The following is an 18,688-nucleotide window of genomic DNA, read 5'->3' as shown; positions in this document are numbered from 1 at the left end:
TGTGTGTATTGAGCTGGGGGGGGGGGGGAGGGGGGCGCCAAACTCGGGATCAGCCCCGGGCGGCAAAAGCTCTAGCTACGCCTCTGGGGGGATCACGGTAAAAATACTCGGGTCTCCCATAGACTTACCTTGGGCTCGTTGTTCTGGCCGAGTGCCCGAGTATTCCAATTTGCTCGACCCGAGCAACGAGCATCTGAGCATTTTAGTACTCGTCCATCACTAGAAGCAGTGTTTCAATTTGTCATGGACCATGAAGATTGTGGTATTACATTGTATTTTACGGTTGTCTTTGTGGTTGAGACCACTGTAAAAAAATTAGACTTTGAAATTTGGAGGCAAGCTTTCCCTCGACTTTGCCTTCATAGATCCCAAGGTAAGTGCAATTTGCATGTGGTCTGTCTGTAGCTTAGCTGTTTATCGTACAGCCAAATCACAGCTTTAGAAAAACTGTGGAAGAATTCACAGACAAGACGCACACATTATTTTGGTTGTGCAACTTCTGTTTATGTTGCATGACCAAAGTTAGTAGGAAACCCTAATCAAAGGGTCCTAATTACAGATGAGAGGACTTGTGGATGTTCTTCAGGTTCGACTGAACTTAAGTCCAATGTTCGGTTCAGTTACCAGACGTCTACTATGATTTTAACCCCTTTCTGACATCGGACGTACTATCCCGTCCATGTGGGGTGGGCCCCTATGACCATGGACGGGATAGTACGTCCAGCGCGATCGGCGGCGCTCACGGGGGGAGCGCCGCCGATCGCGGCCGGGTGTCAGCTGCCTATCGCAGCTGACATCCGACACTATGTGCCAGGAGCGGTCACGGACCGCCCCCGGCACATTAACCCCTGGCACACCGCGATCAAAGATGATCGCGATGTGCCGGCGGTGCAGGGAAGCACCGCGCAGGGAGGGGGCTCCCTGCGGGCTTCCCTGAGCCCCCCGCAGCAACGCGACGTGATCACGTTGCTGCGAGGGTCTTACCTCCCTCCCTCCCTGCTCGAGCCCCGGATCCAAGATGGCCGCGGATCCGGGTCCTGCAGGGAGGGAGGTGGCTTCACAGAGCCTGCTCAGAGCAGGCACTGTGAAGCAGCCTGCACTGCTCTCAGATCGGTGATCTGACAGAGTGCTGTGCAAACTGTCAGATCACCGATCTGTGATGTCCCCCCCCCCCCGGGACAAAGTAAAAAAGTAAAAAAAAAATTTTCAAATGTGTAAAAAAAAAATAAAAAAAAATATTCCAAAATAATGAAAAAAAAATATATATATATTATTCCCATAAATACATTTCTTTATCTAAATAAAAAAAAAAAAACAATAAAAGTACACATATTTAGTATCGCCGCGTTCGTAACGACCCGACCTATAAAACTGGCCCACTAGTTAACCCCTTCAGTAAACACCGTAAGAAAAAAAAAAAAACGAGGCAAAAAACAACGCTTTATTATCATACCGCCAAACAAAAAGTGGAATAACACGCGATCAAAAAGACAGATATAAATAACCATGGTACCGCTGAAAACGTCATCTTGTCCCACAAAAAACGAGCTGCCATACAGCATCATCAGCAAAAAAATAAAAAAGTTATAGTCCTGAGAATAAAGCGATGCCAAAATAATTATTTTTTCTATAAAATAGTTTTTATCGTATAAAAGCGCCAAAACATAAAAAAAATGATATAAATGAGGTGTCGCTGTAATCGTACTGACCCGAAGAATAAAACTGCTTTATCAATTTTACCAAACGCGGAACGGTATAAACGCCTCCCCCAAAAGAATTTCATGAATAGCTGGTTTTTGGTCATTCTGCCTCACAAAAATCGGAATAAAAAGCGATCAAAAAATGTCACGTGCCCGAAAATGTTACCAATAAAAACGTCAACTCGTCCCGCAAAAAACAAGACCTCACATGACTCTGTGGACCAAAATATAGAAAAATTATAGCTCTCAAAATGTGGTAACGCAAAAAATATTTTTTGCAATAAAAAGCGTCTTTCAGTGTGTGACGGCTGCCAATCATAAAAATCCGCTAAAAAACCCGCTATAAAAGTAAATCAAACCCCCCTTCATCACCCCCTTAGTTAGGGAAAAATAAAAAAAATGTATTTATTTCCATTTTCCCATTAGGGCTAGGGTTAGAGTTAGGGCTAGGGTTAGGGCTAGGGCTAGGGTTAGGGCTAGGGTTAGGGCTAGGGTTAGGGTTAGGGTTAGGGCTAGGGCTAAGGTTAGGGTTAGGGCTAGGGTTAGGGCTAGGGTTAGGGCTAGGGTTAGGGCTAGGGTTAGGGTTAGGGCTAGGGTTAGGGCTAGGGTTAGGGCTAGGGTTAGGGTTAGGGCTAGGGTTAGGGCTAGGGTTAGGGCTAGGGTTAGGATTAGGGTTAGGGCTAGGGCTGGGGCTAGGGTTAGGATTAGGGTTGGGGCTAGGGTTAAGGCTACAGTTTGGGTTGGGGCTAAAGTTACAGTTAGGGTTTAGATTACATTTACGGTTGGGAATAGCGTTGGGATTAGGGTTAGGGGTGTGTCTGGGTTAGAGGTGTGGTTAGGGTTACTGTTGGGATTAGGGTTAGGGATGTGTTTGGATTAGGGTTTCAGTTATAATTGGGGGGTTTCCACTGTTTAGGCACATCAGGGGCTCTCCAAACGCGACATGGCGTCCGATCTCAATTCCAGCCAATTCTGCGTTGAAAAAGTAAAACAGTGCTTCTTCCCTTCCGAGCTCTCCCGTGTGCCCAAACAGGGGTTTACCCCAACATATGGGGTATCAGCGTACTCAGGACAAATAGGACAACAACTTTTGGGGTCCAATTTCTCCTGTTACCCTTGGGAAAATACAAAACTCGGGGCTAAAACATATTTTTTGTGGGAAAAAAAAAGATTTTTTATTTTCACGGCTCTGCGTTATAAACTGTAGTGAAACACTTGGGGGTTCAAAGTTCTCACAACACATCTAGATTAGTTCCCTGGGGGGTCTAGTTTCCAATATGGGGTCACTTGTGGGGGGTTTCTACTGTTTAGGTACATTAGGGGTTCTGCAAACACAATGTGACGTCTGCAGACCATTCCATCTAAGTCTGCATTCCAAATGGCGCTCCTTCCCTTCCGAGCTCTGCCATGCGCTCAAACGGTGGTTTCCCCCAACATACGGGGTATCAGCGTACTCAGGACAAATTGGACAACAACTTTTGGGGTCGAATTTCTCCTCTTACCCTCAGGAAAATACAAAACTGGGGGCTAAAAAATAATTTTTGGGGGAAAGATTTTTTTTTTAAATTTTCACGGCTCTGCGTTACAAGCTGTAGTGAAACACTTGGGGGTTCAAAGCTATCACAACACATCTAGATGAGTTCCTTAGGGGGTCTAGTTTCCAAAATGGTGTCACTTGTGGGAGGTTTCTACTGTTTAGGTACATTAGGGGCTCTGCAAATGCAATGTGACACCTGCAGACCATTCCATCTAAGTCCTCATTCCAAATGGAGCTCCTTCCCTTCCGAGCCCTCCCATGCGCCCAAACAGTGGTTCCCCCCCCACATATGGGGTATCAGCGCACTCAGGACAAATTGGACAACAAATTGTGGGGTCGAATTTCTCCTGTTACCCTCGGGAAAATACAAAACTGGGGGCTAAAAAATAATTTTTGTGGGAAAAACATTTTGTTTTATTTTTACGGCTCTCCATTATAAACTTTTGTGAAGCCCTTGGTGGGTCAAAGTGCTCAGCACACATCTAGATAAGTTCCTAAGGGGGTCTACTTTCCAAAATGGTGTCACTTGTGGGGGGTTTCTACTGTTTAGGTACATTAGGGGCTCTGCAAACGCAATGTGACACCTGCAGACCATTCCATCTAAGTCTGCATTCAAATGGCACTCCTTCCCTTCCGAGCCCTCCCATGCGCCCAAACAGTGGTTCCCCCCACATATGGTGTATCATCGCACTCAGGACAAATTGGGCAACAAATTTTGGGGTCCAATTTCTCCTGTTACCCTCAAGAAAATACAAAACTGGGGGCTAAAAAAATAATTTTTGTGGGAAAAAAATTTTGTTTTATTTTTACGGCTCTGCATTATAAACTTCTGTGAAGCACTTGGTGGGTCAAAGTGCTCACCACACCTCTAGATAAGTTCCTTAGGGGTCTACTTTCCAAAATGGTGTCATTTGTGGGGGGTTTCAATGTTTAGGCACATCAGTGGCTCTTCAAACGCAACATGGCGTTCTATCTCAATTCCTGTCAATTTTGCTTTGAAAAGTCAAACGACGCTCCTTCCCTTCCGAGCTCTCCCATCCGCCCAAACAGTGGTTTACCCCCACATATGGGCTATCAGCGTACTCAGGACAAATTGTACAACAACTTTTGGGGTCCAATTTCTTCTCTTACCCTTGGGAAAATTAAAAATTGGGGGCGAAAAGATAATTTTTGTGAAAAAATATGATTTTTTATTTTTACGGTTCTACATTATAAACTTCTGTGAAGCACTTGGTGGGTCAAAGTGCTCACCACACCTCTAGATAAGTTCCTTAGGGGGTCTACTTTCCAAAATGGTGTCACTTGTGGGGGGTTTCAATATTTAGGCACATCAGGGGCTCTCCAAACGAAACATGGCGTCCCATCTCAATTCCAGTCAATTTTGCATTGAAAAGTCAAATGGCACTCCTTCGCTTCCGAGCTCTGCCATGCGCCCAAACAGTGGTTTACCCCCACATGTGGGGTATTGGCATACTCAGGACAAATTGTACAACAATGTTTGGGGTCCATTTTCTCCTGTTACCCTTGGTAAAATAAAACAAATTGGAGCTGAATTAAATTTTTTGTGAAAAAAAGTTAAATGTTCATTTTTATTTAAACATTCAAAAAATTCCTGTGAAGCACCAGAAGGGTTAATAAACTTCTTGAATGTGGTTTTGAGCACCTTGAGGGGTGTAGTTTTTAGAATGGTGTCACACTTGGGTATTTTCTATCATATAGACCCCTCAAAATGACTTCAAATGAGATGTGGTCCCTAAAATAAAATGGTGTTGTAGAAATGAGAAATTGCTGGTCAACTTTTAACCCTTATAACTCCCTAACAAAAAAAAATTTTGGTTCCAAAATTGTGCTGATGTAAAGTAGACATGTGGGAAATGTTACTTATTAAGTATTTTGTGTGACATATCTCTGTGATGTAATTGCATAAAAATTCAAAGTTGGAAAATTGCGAAATTTTCATAATTTTTGCCAAATTTCCGTTTTTTTCACAAATAAACGCAGGTACTATCAAAGAATTTTTACCATTGTCATGAAGTACAATATGTCACGAGAAAACAATGTCAGAATCACCAGGATCCATTGAAGCGTTCCAGAGTTATAACCTCATAAAGGGACAGTGGTCAGAATTGTAAAAATTGGCCCGGTCATTAACGTGCAAACCACCCTTGGGGGTAAAGGGGTTAACCAGAACCCATACTCATAGAAGTCAACAAGGACCCAAACTTTAGTGCTGTAAAATGGTCTCACTCTCTCTCTTGCTCATCTCTAGTTCTAATGCCATTTTGATGTTATTTAATACCTACAATGCAATGTGAATTGTCTTGTATGTAGGGAATTTATAATTTCTGTATCTTATAGAAAATGTCTGTGTTGTCAGTATAAATAGTCCTTTTTTTCCTAATTAGGTATTGAAAGCACCAAAAAAATTGCCTGTCTCATTGGTTTAGAAGGAGGACACATCATAGACAGCAGCCTGCCTGCCCTTAGGATGTTCTATGAACTTGGAGCCAGATATATGACCTTAACGCACACATGCAATACTCCATGGTAATGTATAAAATCTTTCTCCCGATACTGTTTTACATATGTGAATCTCTTACCCTCTTTATGAATTCACCATTTGCTGATATATTCTCTACTGTATTTAAATTACAATGGCTCACAGAAACTACACTACTTAAAGGGACTCTGTCACCTGAATTTGGCGGGACTGGTTTTGGGTCATATGGGCGGAGTTTTCGGGTGTTTGATTCACCCTTTCCTTACCCGCTGGCTGCATGCTGGCTGCAATATTGGATTGAAGTTCATTCTCTGTCCTCCATAGTACACGCCTGCGCAAAGCAATCTTGCCTTGTGCAGGCGTGTACTATGGAGGACAGAGAATGAACTTCAATCCAATATTGCAGCCAGCATGCAGCCAGCGGGTAAGGAAAGGGTGAATCAAACACCCGAAAACTCCGCCCATATGACCCAAAACCAGTCCCGCCAAATTCAGGTGACAGGTTCCCTTTAAAAGATTACTTTTAATAAAGTGAACCTGTCAGCAGTATTGTGCAGAATAACCAACAGACAGTGTCCAGTTGGCACTGTTATACTGCTTAAAATAATACCTTTGGTGATAAAATCCGTCTTATGGCTATTGATAACTCTTTACTTTCAGTTTTAAGTTTAAATTTTTCAGATTTTCTGTCTCAAAATGGTGCCGGCCACACCTGCGCAGTAGCATCTATTGGCAATCCGATAGATGCTACTGCGCAGGTGCCTGTGGCACCATCTTGCTAGAGAAAAAAATTTGTCTCCACCAAGATGGCACCACCTGCGTAGTAGCATCTATCGGATCGCCAATAGATGCTACTGCGCAGGCTCGTTCTGCTCCATTTTGAGATAGAATTTTTCTCTGGGCCTTGGAGGATGGTGGCTGGAAGATCCTTCGGTGGCGCTGCAAGCAGGGCGAGATGTCTCCGATCCAGTCATGCAGAAAGATGATACACTGTCTCTGCGGTGGTGAATCCTCTGGGTCCTTCTGCACATGGTCTCCTGATCCGGGCACGAGAAGCTGTACTGGTGCTGGTCCGCAGCTCAGCGGATGAAGAAAACAGTTCAGTAGTCGAGGCCACAGAAGAAATACACAGTTTAGCGGTCGCAGGCGCAGTCCAGCTCTCAGCGAGCACTGCAGAGATGTTGCTGAGCGGTGTCTTCGCGGTACTCAGAAGAACAATAGTCACTGTACTGTGCGGGGTCTCCCTGGACTGTGTGACATCCGCCTGGATGGGTTTGCTACCCGGGTAAAGCATCACGGATAGCTGGTGTGGGTCAGTTGAGAGGGAGTCAACCGTCTCTGTACTCACACGCTGGTTTCCCGCCAAAAGTCCCGTCTTCCTGCGCTCAGAGCTATATAAGTCGGACTCGCCCCCACCAGTCAGGTGTCCTGAACTGTTCCGGTCAGAAATCTCTTCCCCTCGGAATAATGGTGATAGTTCAAACAGTTCCAGCCCAGACATGCAAGAGGGACCGTTGGCCTGGTCCACCTCCCTATACTCGCCCACTCTTTTTGCTGGCCATTCCATGGGTGAGTCTCTTCAAGGAGTGCGTGACTGTCTCTTCTTCTGTGTGGTTTGTTGACATACAGTAGAAGAGGATTCTTTACTGTTAGGGCAGTGAGAATCTGGAATTCCTTGCCTGAGGAGGTGGTGATGATGAACTCAATCAAGGAGTTCAAAAGAGGCCTGCATGTCTTCCTGGAGCTTAACAATATTGTATCTTACAGTTATTAGGTTCTTTAGAAGGACGTAGATCTGGTGATTTAGTCTGACAAAATATAGACTGAACTGGATGGACAAATGTCTTTTTTCAGCCTTGCTAACTGTGTTACTTTGTTACTATGTTTCCGTCACACGGATCACATTTTTCCATTTGTAGGTAACATGGAAAATATTGCACTCCATTTAAAATTGGCAAGGCACGTGGCAAGGGATGGGGAAGCGGCATATTTCTCACCCTGATCCTGCTTCCTCCCACCATGCCGAGTGCCCGGAGATAACTGATCCCACAATTGGACACGCCGAAGAGCTGTTCACTTTTCCATTTATAGATTCAGTCCTCTCGAGGACAGCAGCACACAGGGGGAGGGAGGCCCAACAGGCAGGAAAAAGCAGTATGGTGGCCGCAGACAGAAGGCAGGCAACCATTCCCCGTACCACAAGCTCGACAGAAGTTGCCAGTCCAACTGTTAGGTGTTCCCGATTCTGGTTGTTTTTAAAGACTCTGCCGATAACCCCAAAAAAGACCATTTGTACCACCTGCCATACCAGCATCAGCAGGGGTAACAAAACTATCAGCCTGACCACCACCAACATGATCAGGTACATGGAAACAAAGCACCCTTTCTGGGCTGAATGCCAGGGTCCAGGATTAGTGTCTGTGGGTGACACCACTGCTTCTTCCACTGTTGTGCATGCAAATCAATCCCCTGTCCATAGTGCATGTGAAGATGCCTCTTGCCCTGCACCTGTCGTTGCACACACTCAACTAGCACCATCATCAAGCATGTCCACGTCCTTGTCCCAGCGCAGCCTTCAGTTGTTCATACCCCAGTCCTTTGAACGCAAGCCAACGTCCCACAGGCCACACTACTAAAGACACACTTTTCGCGACTTCTTGCGCTTGAAATGTTGCCTTTTAGGTTCATAGAGACGGAAGCATTCTGCAACCTGATGGCAGCGGCTGACCCTCGGTACTTGCTCCCAAGCTGCCACTATTTCTCCCGGTGTGCCATCCCCGCATTACTCAAGCACATGTTCCACAACATTAGCCGTGCCCTCAACACTGCAGTTATGTCCACCTAACTACGGACACGTGGACAAGTGCTTGTGGACAGGGATGGTTCATCTCGCTGACGGCACACTGGGTTAAAATAGTGGAAGCAGGGACCCAGTCAGACCTTGGGATGGACCACGTCCTCCTGATACCGAAGATTGCGGGCCCCATGTCATTCAGGGTTGACCCCACAGTCTACAGCTCCTGCACCTCCTCCTCCTCTTCAGCCTCCATTTCTGAAATGATCACATTAGTCACAAGCTGGAAGCACTGCTCAGCCAAGCGACAACAGTGATATGATCAAGTGGCCTTGGAGCAGCATGAAAACTTTCTCTGGAGTAGGTGGTAACTATACGGACTGCAAACCCTGATCTTAACACCGCACTAGAAGTAGCCGAGGGGTGTGCCTAACAAAACCTAGACACCTCGACACAGCCGGAGAACTAAATACCCCTAAAGATAGAAATAGGAAAACTATCTTGCCTCAGAGTAGACCCCCAAAGGATAGGCAGACCCCACAAATAATGACTGTGAGTTGGAGAGGAAAAGACACACGCAGGCAGAAAACAGGCTTAGCAAAGGAGGCCACTTCTAGCTAAATAGAAAAGGACAGGACAGGATACTAAGCGGTCAGCATAAAAATACTACAAAAATATCCACAGCAGAAAATACAAAACTCCACCACCTAACTAAAGATGTGGAGAGTATAACTGCAACTCAAGAGAATCCAACCAGACTGAGAAAAGCAACTGACACAGTCAAAGCTGGAGCAAATAGAAACAAAAGATCAGCACTGAAAATAAGCACACAGCAAGTGTGCTTCAGAAAAAGAAATAAACACTTATCTTTGCTGAACTGGCAGCTAGGCAGGTGAGGCCAGGCAGAGATCCAATACTTCCAAAGAAACATTGACAACTGGCCAGGGCTAATGAATCCTGCACACTTAAATATCCCAGTCAGAACAGCAATTAGCAGATACACCTGGCCAGGACTGTGACTCGGAGACAACTGCATTCCCAGCTACAACCACTGGAGGGAACCCAAGAGTAGAATTCACAACAGTACCCCCCCCTTGAGGAGGGGTCACCGAACCCTCACCAGGACCTCCAGGACGATCAGGATGAGCCAGATGAAAGGCACGGACCAAATCAGCAGCATGGACATCAGAGGCAAAAACCCAAGAATTATCCTCCTGGCCATAACCCTTCCATTTGACCAGGTACTGAAGCCTCCGCCTCGAAAAACGAGAATCCAAAATCTTCTCAACAACATATTCCAACTCCACATCAACCAACACAGGGGCCGGAGGATCAACAGAGGGAACCACGGGCTCCACATATTTCCGCAACAAAGATCTATGGAAGTCATTATGGATAGCAAAAGAGGCCGGAAGCGCCAGTCGAAAAGACACCGGATTAATAATCTCAGAAATCCTATAAGGACCAATAAACCGAGGCTTAAACTTAGGAGAAGAGACCTTCATAGGAACATGACGGGAAGACAACCAAACCAAATCCCCAACCCGAAGCCGGGAACCAACACACCGACGATGGTTAGCAAAACGTTGAGCCTCCTCCTGAGACAACACCAAATTGTCCATCACATGAGCCCAAATCTGCTGCAACCTGTCAACCACAGAATCCACACCAGGACAGTCAGAAGGCTCAACCTGCCCAGAAGAAAAACAAGGATGAAAACCAAAATTACAAAAGAAAGGTGAAACCAAAGTAGCCGAACTAGCCCGATTATTAAGGGCAAACTCGGCCAATGGCAAAAAAGCCACCCAATCATCCTGATCAGCAGACACAAAGCATCTCAAATAAGTCTCCAAAGTCTGATTAGTTCGCTCGGTCTGGCCGTTTGTCTGAGGATGAAATGCAGAAGAAAAAGACAAATCAATGCCCAGCTTGGCACAAAAGCCCGACAAAACCTAGAAACAAACTGGGAACCTCTGTTGGACACAATATTCTCCGGAATACCATGCAAACGGACCACATGCTGAAAAAACAACGGAACCAAATCAGAAGAAGAGGGCAATTTAGGCAAAGGCACCAAATGAACCATCTTAGAGAATCGGTCACAAACAACCCAGATAACCGACATCCTCTGGGAAACAGGAAGATCGGAAATAAAATCCATAGAAATATGCGTCCAGGGCCTCTCAGGGACCGGCAAAGGCAAAAGCAACCCACTAGCATGGGAGCAACAAGGCTTGGCCCGTGCACAAGTCCCACAGGACTGCACAAAAGAACGCACATCACGTGACAAAGAAGGCCACCAAAAGGACCTACCAACCAAGTCTCTGGTACCAAAAATGCCAGGATGACCAGCCAACACGGAACAATGAACCTCAGAAATCACTCTACTAGTCCATCTGTCAGGAACAAACAATTTCCCCACAGGACAACGGTCAGGTTTGTCAGCCTGAAATTCCTGAAGAACCCGTCGTAAATCAGGAGAAATGGCAGAAAGGACCACCCCTTCTTTCATAATACCGACCGGTTCCAAGACCTCAGGAGAATCAGGCAAAAAACTCCTAGAGAGGGCATCAGCCTTAATATTCTTAGAACCCGGAAGGTACGAGACCATGAAATCAAAACGAGAAAAAAACAAGGACCATCGAGCCTGTCTAGGATTCAACCGTTTGGCAGACTCGAGGTAAATCAGATTCTTATGATCGGTCAAGACCACAATACTGTGCTTAGCACCCTCAAGCCAATGTCGCCACTCCTCAAACGCCCACTTCATAGCCAACAACTCCCGATTGCCGACATCATAATTGCGTTCAGCAGGCGAAAACTTACGGGAAAAGAAGGCACACGGTTTCATTAAGGAACCAACAGGATCCCTCTGAGACAAAACAGCCCCTGCCCCAATCTCAGAAACGTCAACCTCAACCTAAAACGGAAGAGAAACATCCGGTTGACGCAACACTGGAGCAGAAGTAAAACGACGTTTAAGTTCCTGAAAGGCAGAGACAGCCGCAGGGGACCAATTCGCCACATCAGCGCCCTTTTTCGCCAAATCAGTCAAGAGTTTAACCACGCTGGAAAAATTAGCAATGAAACGGCGATAAAAATAAGCAAAACCCAAAAATTTCTGAAGGCTCTTCACGGATGTGGGCTGAATCCAATCATGAATGGCCTGAACCTTAACCGGATCCATCTCTATAGACGGGGGAGAAAAAATAAAGCCCAAAAGGAGACCACCTGCACCCCAAAAAGACACTTAGACCCTTTCACAAACAAGGCATTGTCACGAAGGATCTGAAATACCATCCTGACCTGCTGCACATGAGACTCCCAATCATCGGAAAAAAATCAAAATATCGTCCAAATATACAATCAAGAATTTATCAAGAAAATTCCGGAAGATATCATGCATGAAGGACTGAAAAACAGATGGAGCATTAGAGAGTCCGAATGGCATCACAAGGTATTCAAAATGGCCTTCGGGCGTGTTAAACGCAGTTTTCCATTCATCACCCTGCTTAATACGAACAAGATTATACGCCCCCCGAAGGTCAATCTTAGTAAACCAACTAGCTCCCTTAATCCTAGCAAACAGATCGGAAAGCAAAGGTAACGGGTATTGAAACTTGACCGTAATCTTATTCAAGAGGCGATAATCAATACAGGGTCTTAAGGAACCATCTTTTTTAGCAACAAAAAAGAACCCCGCTCCCAACGGTGAAGAAGATGGCCGAATATGCCCTTTCTCCAAAGACTCCTTAATATAGCTCCGCATGGCGGCATGTTCAGGTACAGACAGGTTGAAAAGTCGGCCCTTAGGAAACTTACAGCCTGGAATCAAGTCAATAGCACAATCGCAGTCCCTGTGCGGTGGAAGGAAACTGGACTTGGGCTCATCGAATACATCCTGAAAATCAGACAAAAACTCCGGAATTTCAGAAGAGGAAGAAGGGGCGATAGACATCAGAGGAACATCATTATGAATCCCCTGACAACCCCAACTAGTCACAGACATGGACTTCCAATCCAACACAGGATTATGTACCTGCAACCACGGAAAGCCCAGCACGATAGCATCATGCAAATTATGCAACACCAGAAATCGACAATCTTCCTGATGGGCTGGCACCATGCGCATGGTCACCTGTGTCCAAAACTGGGGCTTATTTTTAGCCAAGGGTGTAGCATCAATGCCCCTTAAAGGAATAGGGTTCTGCAAAGGCTGCAAGGGAAAACCACAACGCCTAGCAAAGTCAAAGTCCATTAAGTTCAAGGCAGCACCTGAATCCACAAACGCCATGACAGAAAATGATGACAATGAACAGATCAAGGACACAGATAACAGAAATTTAGGTTGTACAGTACTGATGGTAAATGAACTGGCGATCCTCTTTGTCCGCTTAGGGCAGACAAAAATGACATGGGAAGCGTCGCCACAATAATAACACAACCTATTGAGACGTCTGAAACCTTGTCGTTCTGTTTTAGACAGAATCCTATTGTAACAACTCTGCTGGCATCACGGCATGGCCTCACATCTCTCACACAATCTTACCCACTGCTCCAGGCCATGATGTGGTTTCTGTTTCATGCCAGCTCCATGTTCTGTGTCTCTGCTCTGTGCATGCTTCATGGCTATGTGTATAGGGGGCCGGCGCCTGAACTCTCTGGTTCTTATAGGAATCAGGTGCATCTGTCTAATCAGTTCCTGACCAATTACCAAGAGGCCTCCTGTATATAGTGCAGCTCCACCATGTCCTCTGGGCCTGTGCAACTTAAGGTACCTTCACACATAACGGTATCGTTAACGATATCGTTGCTTTTGGTGACGTTGCAACGATATCGTTAAGGAAATCGCTATGTGTGACAGCGACCAACGATCAGGCCCCTGCTGTGCCATCGTTGGTCGCCGAACAAAGTCCAGAACTTTATTTGGTCGCTGGATCTCCCGTGGACATCGCTGGATCGGCGTGTGTGACACCGATCCAGCGATGTCTTCACTGGTAACCAGGGTAAACATCGGGTTACTAAGCGCAGGGCCGCGCTTAGTAACCCGATGTTTACCCTGGTTACCATCCTAAAAGTAAAAAAAACAAACACTACATACTTACCTAACGCTGTCTGTCCCCGGCGCTGTGCTCTGCAATCCTCCTGTACTGGCTGTGAGCGTCGGTCAGCCGGAAAGCAGAGCAGTGACGTCACCGCTCTGCTTTCCGGCCGCTGTGCTCACAGCCAGTACAGGAGGAGTGCAGAGCACAGCGCCGGGGACAGACAGCGGTAGGTAAGTATGTAGTGTTTGTTTTTTTTACTTTTAGGATGGTAACCAGGGTAAACATCGGGTTACTAAGCGCGGCCCTGCGCTTAGTTACCCGATGTTTACCCTGGTTACCGGCATCGTTGGTCGCTGGAGAGCTGTCTGTGTGACAGCTCTCCAGCGACCAAACAGCGACGCTGCAGTGATCCGGATCGTTGTCGGTATCGCTGCAGCGTCGCTTAATGTGAAGGGGCCTTTACTCCCTCAGTCAGTTCTTAGCTGCTGAGGTGCCAGGTCCTGTCTCAGTTACTCTCTCTTGTCTGCCACCCAGGGGGGCGTTGTACCCAGGTCTGTGTCTTGTGTAGCCACCCAGTGGGGCTTAGTACCCTGGTCTCTGTCTTGTATAGCCACCCAGCGGGGCTTCGTACCCTGGCCTATGTCTGCCACCCAGAGGGGCATCATATCCTGGCTTGTGTCTATGTCTCTGTGTCTTGTCTCGTTCCTGACTCTGTCTTAGTCTAGTCCTATTCCACTGTCTGTTTATATCTGTCTTGGTTTGCCTTTTCTGCTCTGTTCGCCACTGTCTGTGGCTCTGTTTCTCTTTGCTCAGTTCTACCACAACCTGTGCTTCTGTGTCTCTCAGCTTTTCCCTCAGCTCTGCTCTCTGTAACTTTGCTCTGCACTCTGACCTTGCTTTACACTCTGTGGCTTTGCTCTCAGCTCTGCACTCAGACCTTGCTTCGCACTCTGTGGCTTTGCTCTGTGGCTCCGCTCTTTGCGGTTCTACCTGGCTCCGCTCTTTGCGGTTCTACCTGGCTCCACCTCCTGCGTTTCTGCACTTGGCGCCGTCTCCGCTCTTGGCTCCGCCTCCTGCATCTCCGCTCTTGGCTCCGCTTCCAGCATCTCCGCTCTTGGCTCCGCCTCCAGCGTCTCCGCTCTTGGCTCCGCCTCCAGCATCTCCACTCTTGGCTCCGCCTCCAGCGTCTCCGCTCTTGGCTCCGCCTCCAGCGCCTCCGCTCTTGGCTCTGCCTCCAGCGTCTGCGCTCTTGGCTCCGTCTCCAGCGTCTCCGCTCTTGGCTCTGCCTTCTCCTTCTCTTCTCTTCGTTCCACCTTCTACTCGTACTCAGCCTCTTGCGTTTCTGTTCTTGGTTCTATCTCTTGTGCTTTCGCTCTGCATCCGCTCTTGCGGTCTTTCTCTACTTGTTACTTAGTCCTCCTGTCTGAACGGGTTCCTGCCTGTTTCACATACCTGCCTGCAGACCGGTCCCTACCGGTTCTTCCTAGGTTCCAGCCGTACCCGCCTGCCTACCAGAGAGCCAGCTGTGTCCGCCTGCCCGCCAGTGTCTCTGTTGTACCCGTCTGCCTGCCTGTGTCCCAGCCGTGCCCGCCTGTCAGCCAGTGTGCCCGCTCCGTTCTTTAGTGGGATCAGCAGCCATAGCCAGACATTACCCTGGAGTGGCACCTGGTAGCTTCCTATTGCACAAGTCTGACCTCACCATCAGAGGCTCCAGCGAACACCTAGGAAGCTACTTAGTTACGCCCCTTCCAGGGAAGTTTGGTCTGTGGTCCAGTGGGGCCACACCCCCGTATGCCCGCGCCAACCAGTCTGGGCGCGTGCATGACAGTTTGCACAGGCCATGGTCCCCACTGAGTCCCATGTGCCTTCGCTCTCGGAGCAAGATGAACTCTCTTCTTGCCAGTATTGGCCTCCGAGGAAAATGTTTACCCAGTCTGAAAGCCAGTCCTTCACTGCTCCATCCCCTTTTGTCATCTCTAATGAGCTGTTTGATCGAATTCAAGCCTGCGCTCCTAATGACGAATCCAAGCCAGCAGATTCTCCATGCTACTATGGGGACCCAAAACAATGTCGTTTGTTCCTGGAGCGGTGCTTGCGTTATTTCAAGTGGCATGCTACCCAATTCCCCACTGACTGGTTGAAAGTAGGTTTCTTAATGGCCTACCTTAGAGGAGATGCTTTGATGTGGTGCGACCCCCTTTAGGAAGCAGGGGACCCCATCATCTCGAATCTGCCGGCCTTCCTGGTGGCCTTCTGTAAAGCCTTCGATAAGCCAAGTACTGCATCTCCTGAAAAGTCTTCCCCTTCAAGCTCACAGAGACGGTCCAGACGAAAGAAACCTGTAGGTAAACCGTCACTTCCATCCATGACCGTCCAAGACTCATCTGTTCCACAACCCGCCAAAACGGCCACCCGAGCAAGATCCAAGAGGTCTAATAAGAGGGGTCTGGCAAATCTGCAGCCTGAATCTGGTGCTGAGATTGAAATACGGTATCCCTGTGGTTGTAAAGAACATCCAGATGGTCTTTGCCCTGTGAGGCCTGTACTCCAAAACCCTGGGCCAGTAGGAGAGGCTGCCCCTGGCGAGAGTACTTCCTTTCCGTCAAAGTTAATGACTGTTTCTCTGCCTTCTGGGAGCTTTGGTGTGTTTGAGCCGCCTATCATTCGGAGTCAGTGTATGGTCTCCGTTCTACAGCTCCAGAACCCGGTGTGGGCTTTGCCTGATAATGGCCGAGTCCTGCTAAAGAGCAGTCTAGTCCTGCTAGGACAACTACAGCTCCAAGTTGGAGCCTTATACACGAAGAAGTTTGTTTTCCATATGCTGTCTGTTATGCCCATGGGTCATTCTGAGCCAAGGACTCTACCACCCGCTCTGGTCAAGAGTTCCAGTAAAGTGCTTCGTTTGAACTTACCCAGTCTTGAGAAGTGTCTGGTTCCCATGCATCAAAGACTCTCAGCAGTGTCATCTTCTTCAGCTGGTCTGCTAGTCGTCGAGTCAAGATGTGCTGACGTCACCGAAGATGGGGAAATGGTGACGATGTCTCAACACATCTCCAGTGACTATACCAGTAAACAGTTAGTCATTGAGTCAAGGTGTGCTAACGTCACTGAAGATGGGGAAGCGATGACTATCTCTCGACACATCTCCCACGACTATTCCTGTAATCCTTTCCTAGGGACATCCCCGCCGTTTGGACGATTTCTTCTGGATAACGGGCAGAAGATGGTTCCTATGTGGATACCTTCAGCGTCCTTGTGGCCGGCTGGTGAAGATTTCAAAACAGAAGTTTGTTCACCTCAATTTTTCTCTGACCCGGTGGAGCTGTTGTTCTCCACTCTCATCTCTAATGACTTTTCTTGTGTTCCGTACCTAAGAACATCTCTGCTACCTGTCGGGCAAAAGTTGAATCCTATGAGAAGGCTTCCAGTTTCCATGTGTCCGGCTGGTGAAGATGTTAAGACAGCAGCATTCAATTCCCTGTTACCTGTCTACTTGAAGGAGGTGGTCCAGCTCATTGTGGAAGCTAACCCTGTTGAGCACCAATAAACTTTGTTTTATGAGATTCCTGGTGACCCGCCTGCCTTATTCTACCCTGAAGATGTCATGTTGGCCTGGACTATGTGTGCTCCTATCCATCTTCTACAAGTTATTCTGGCGGGCTTGAAGAAGAGGGGCCGTAAAGGGGGGGGGGGGGTACTGTAACAACTCTGCTGGCATCACGGCATGGCCTCACATCTCTCACACAATCTTACCCACTGCTCCAGGCCATGATGTGGTTTCTGTTTCATGCCAGCTCCATGTTCTGTGTCTCTGCTCTGTGCATGCTTCATGGCTATGTGTATAGGGGGCCGGCGCCTAAACTCTCTGGTTCTTATAGGAATCAGGTGCATCTGTCTAATCAGTTCCTGACCAATTACCAAGAGGCCTCCTGTATATAGTGCAGCTCCACCCTGTGCTCTGGGCCTGTGCAACTTACTCCCTCAGTCAGTTCTTAGCTGCTGAGGTGCCAGGTCCTGTCTCGGTTACTCTATCTTGTCTGCCACCCAGGGGGGGCGTTGTACCCTGGTCTGTGTCTTGTGTAGCCACCCAGTGGGGCTTAGTACCCTGGTCTCTGTCTTGTATAGCCACCCAGCGGGGCTTCGTACCCTGGCCTATGTCTGCCACCCAGAGGGGCATCACACCCTGGCTTGAGTCTGTCTCTGTGTCTTATCTCGTTCCTGACTCTGTCTTAGTCTAGTCCTATTCCACTGTCTGTTTATATCTGTCTTGGTTTGCCTTTTCTGCTCTGTTCGCCACTGTCTGTGGCTCTGCTTCACTTTGCTCAGTTCTACCACAACCTGTGCTTCTGTGTCTCTCAGCTTTTCCCTCAGCTCTGCTCTCTGTAACTTTGCTCTTCACTCTGACCTTGCTTTACACTCTGTGGCTTTGCTCTCAGCTCTGCACTCAGACCTTGCTTCGCACTCTGTGGCTTTGCTCTGTGGCTCCGCTCTTTGCGGTTCTACCTGGCTCCGCTCTTTGCGGTTCTACCTGGCTCCGCCTCCTGCGTTTCTGCACTTGGCTCCGTCTCCGCTCTTGGCTCCGCCTCCAGCGTCTCAGCTTTTGGCTCCGCCTCCAGCATCTCCGCTCTTGGCTCCGCCTCCAGCGTCTCCGCTCTTGGCTCCGCCTCCAGCATCTCCGCTCTTGGCTCCGCCTCCAGCGTCTCCGCTCTTGGCTCCGTCTCCAGCGTCTCCGCTCTTGGCTCTGCCTTCTCCTTCTCTTCTCTTCGTTCCACCTTCTACTCGTACTCAGCCTCTTGCGTTTCTGTTCTTGGTTCTATCTCTTGTGCTTTCGCTCTGCATCCGCTCTTGCGGTCTTTCTCTACTTGTTACTTAGTCCTCCTGTCTGAACGGGTTCCTGCCTGTTTCACATACCTGCCTGCAGACCGGTCCCTACCGGTTCTTCCTAGGTTCCAGCCGTACCCGCCTGCCTACCAGAGAGCCAGCCGTGTCCGCCTGCCCGCCAGTGTCTCTGTTGTACCCGTCTGCCTGCCTGTGTCCCAGCCGTGCCCGCCTGTCAGCCAGTGTGCCCGCTCCGTTCTTTAGTGGGATCAGCAGCCACAGCCAGACATTACC

The 18,688-nt window shown here is 48.0% G+C and overlaps 1 protein-coding gene across 2 annotated transcripts in view; it reads left to right on the top strand.

The window, feature by feature from the left end:
- LOC138649626 (dipeptidase 2-like) overlaps nt 1-18,688 on the top strand; it is a 438,600-nt gene that overhangs the window by 163,238 nt on the left and 256,674 nt on the right. For both annotated transcript variants that reach the window (XM_069740170.1, XM_069740169.1), the window contains exon 5: nt 5,643-5,784. In XM_069740170.1, coding sequence (XP_069596271.1) covers nt 5,643-5,784 — 142 coding nt within the window. The remainder of the gene's footprint in view (nt 1-5,642; nt 5,785-18,688) is intronic.

This window comes from Ranitomeya imitator, chromosome 9 (assembly GCF_032444005.1).
Source record: "Ranitomeya imitator isolate aRanImi1 chromosome 9, aRanImi1.pri, whole genome shotgun sequence".
NCBI lineage: Eukaryota > Metazoa > Chordata > Amphibia > Anura > Dendrobatidae > Ranitomeya > Ranitomeya imitator.
Note: the sequence above shows the minus strand (reverse complement) of the source record. Positions and strands in the feature narration are given on the sequence as shown.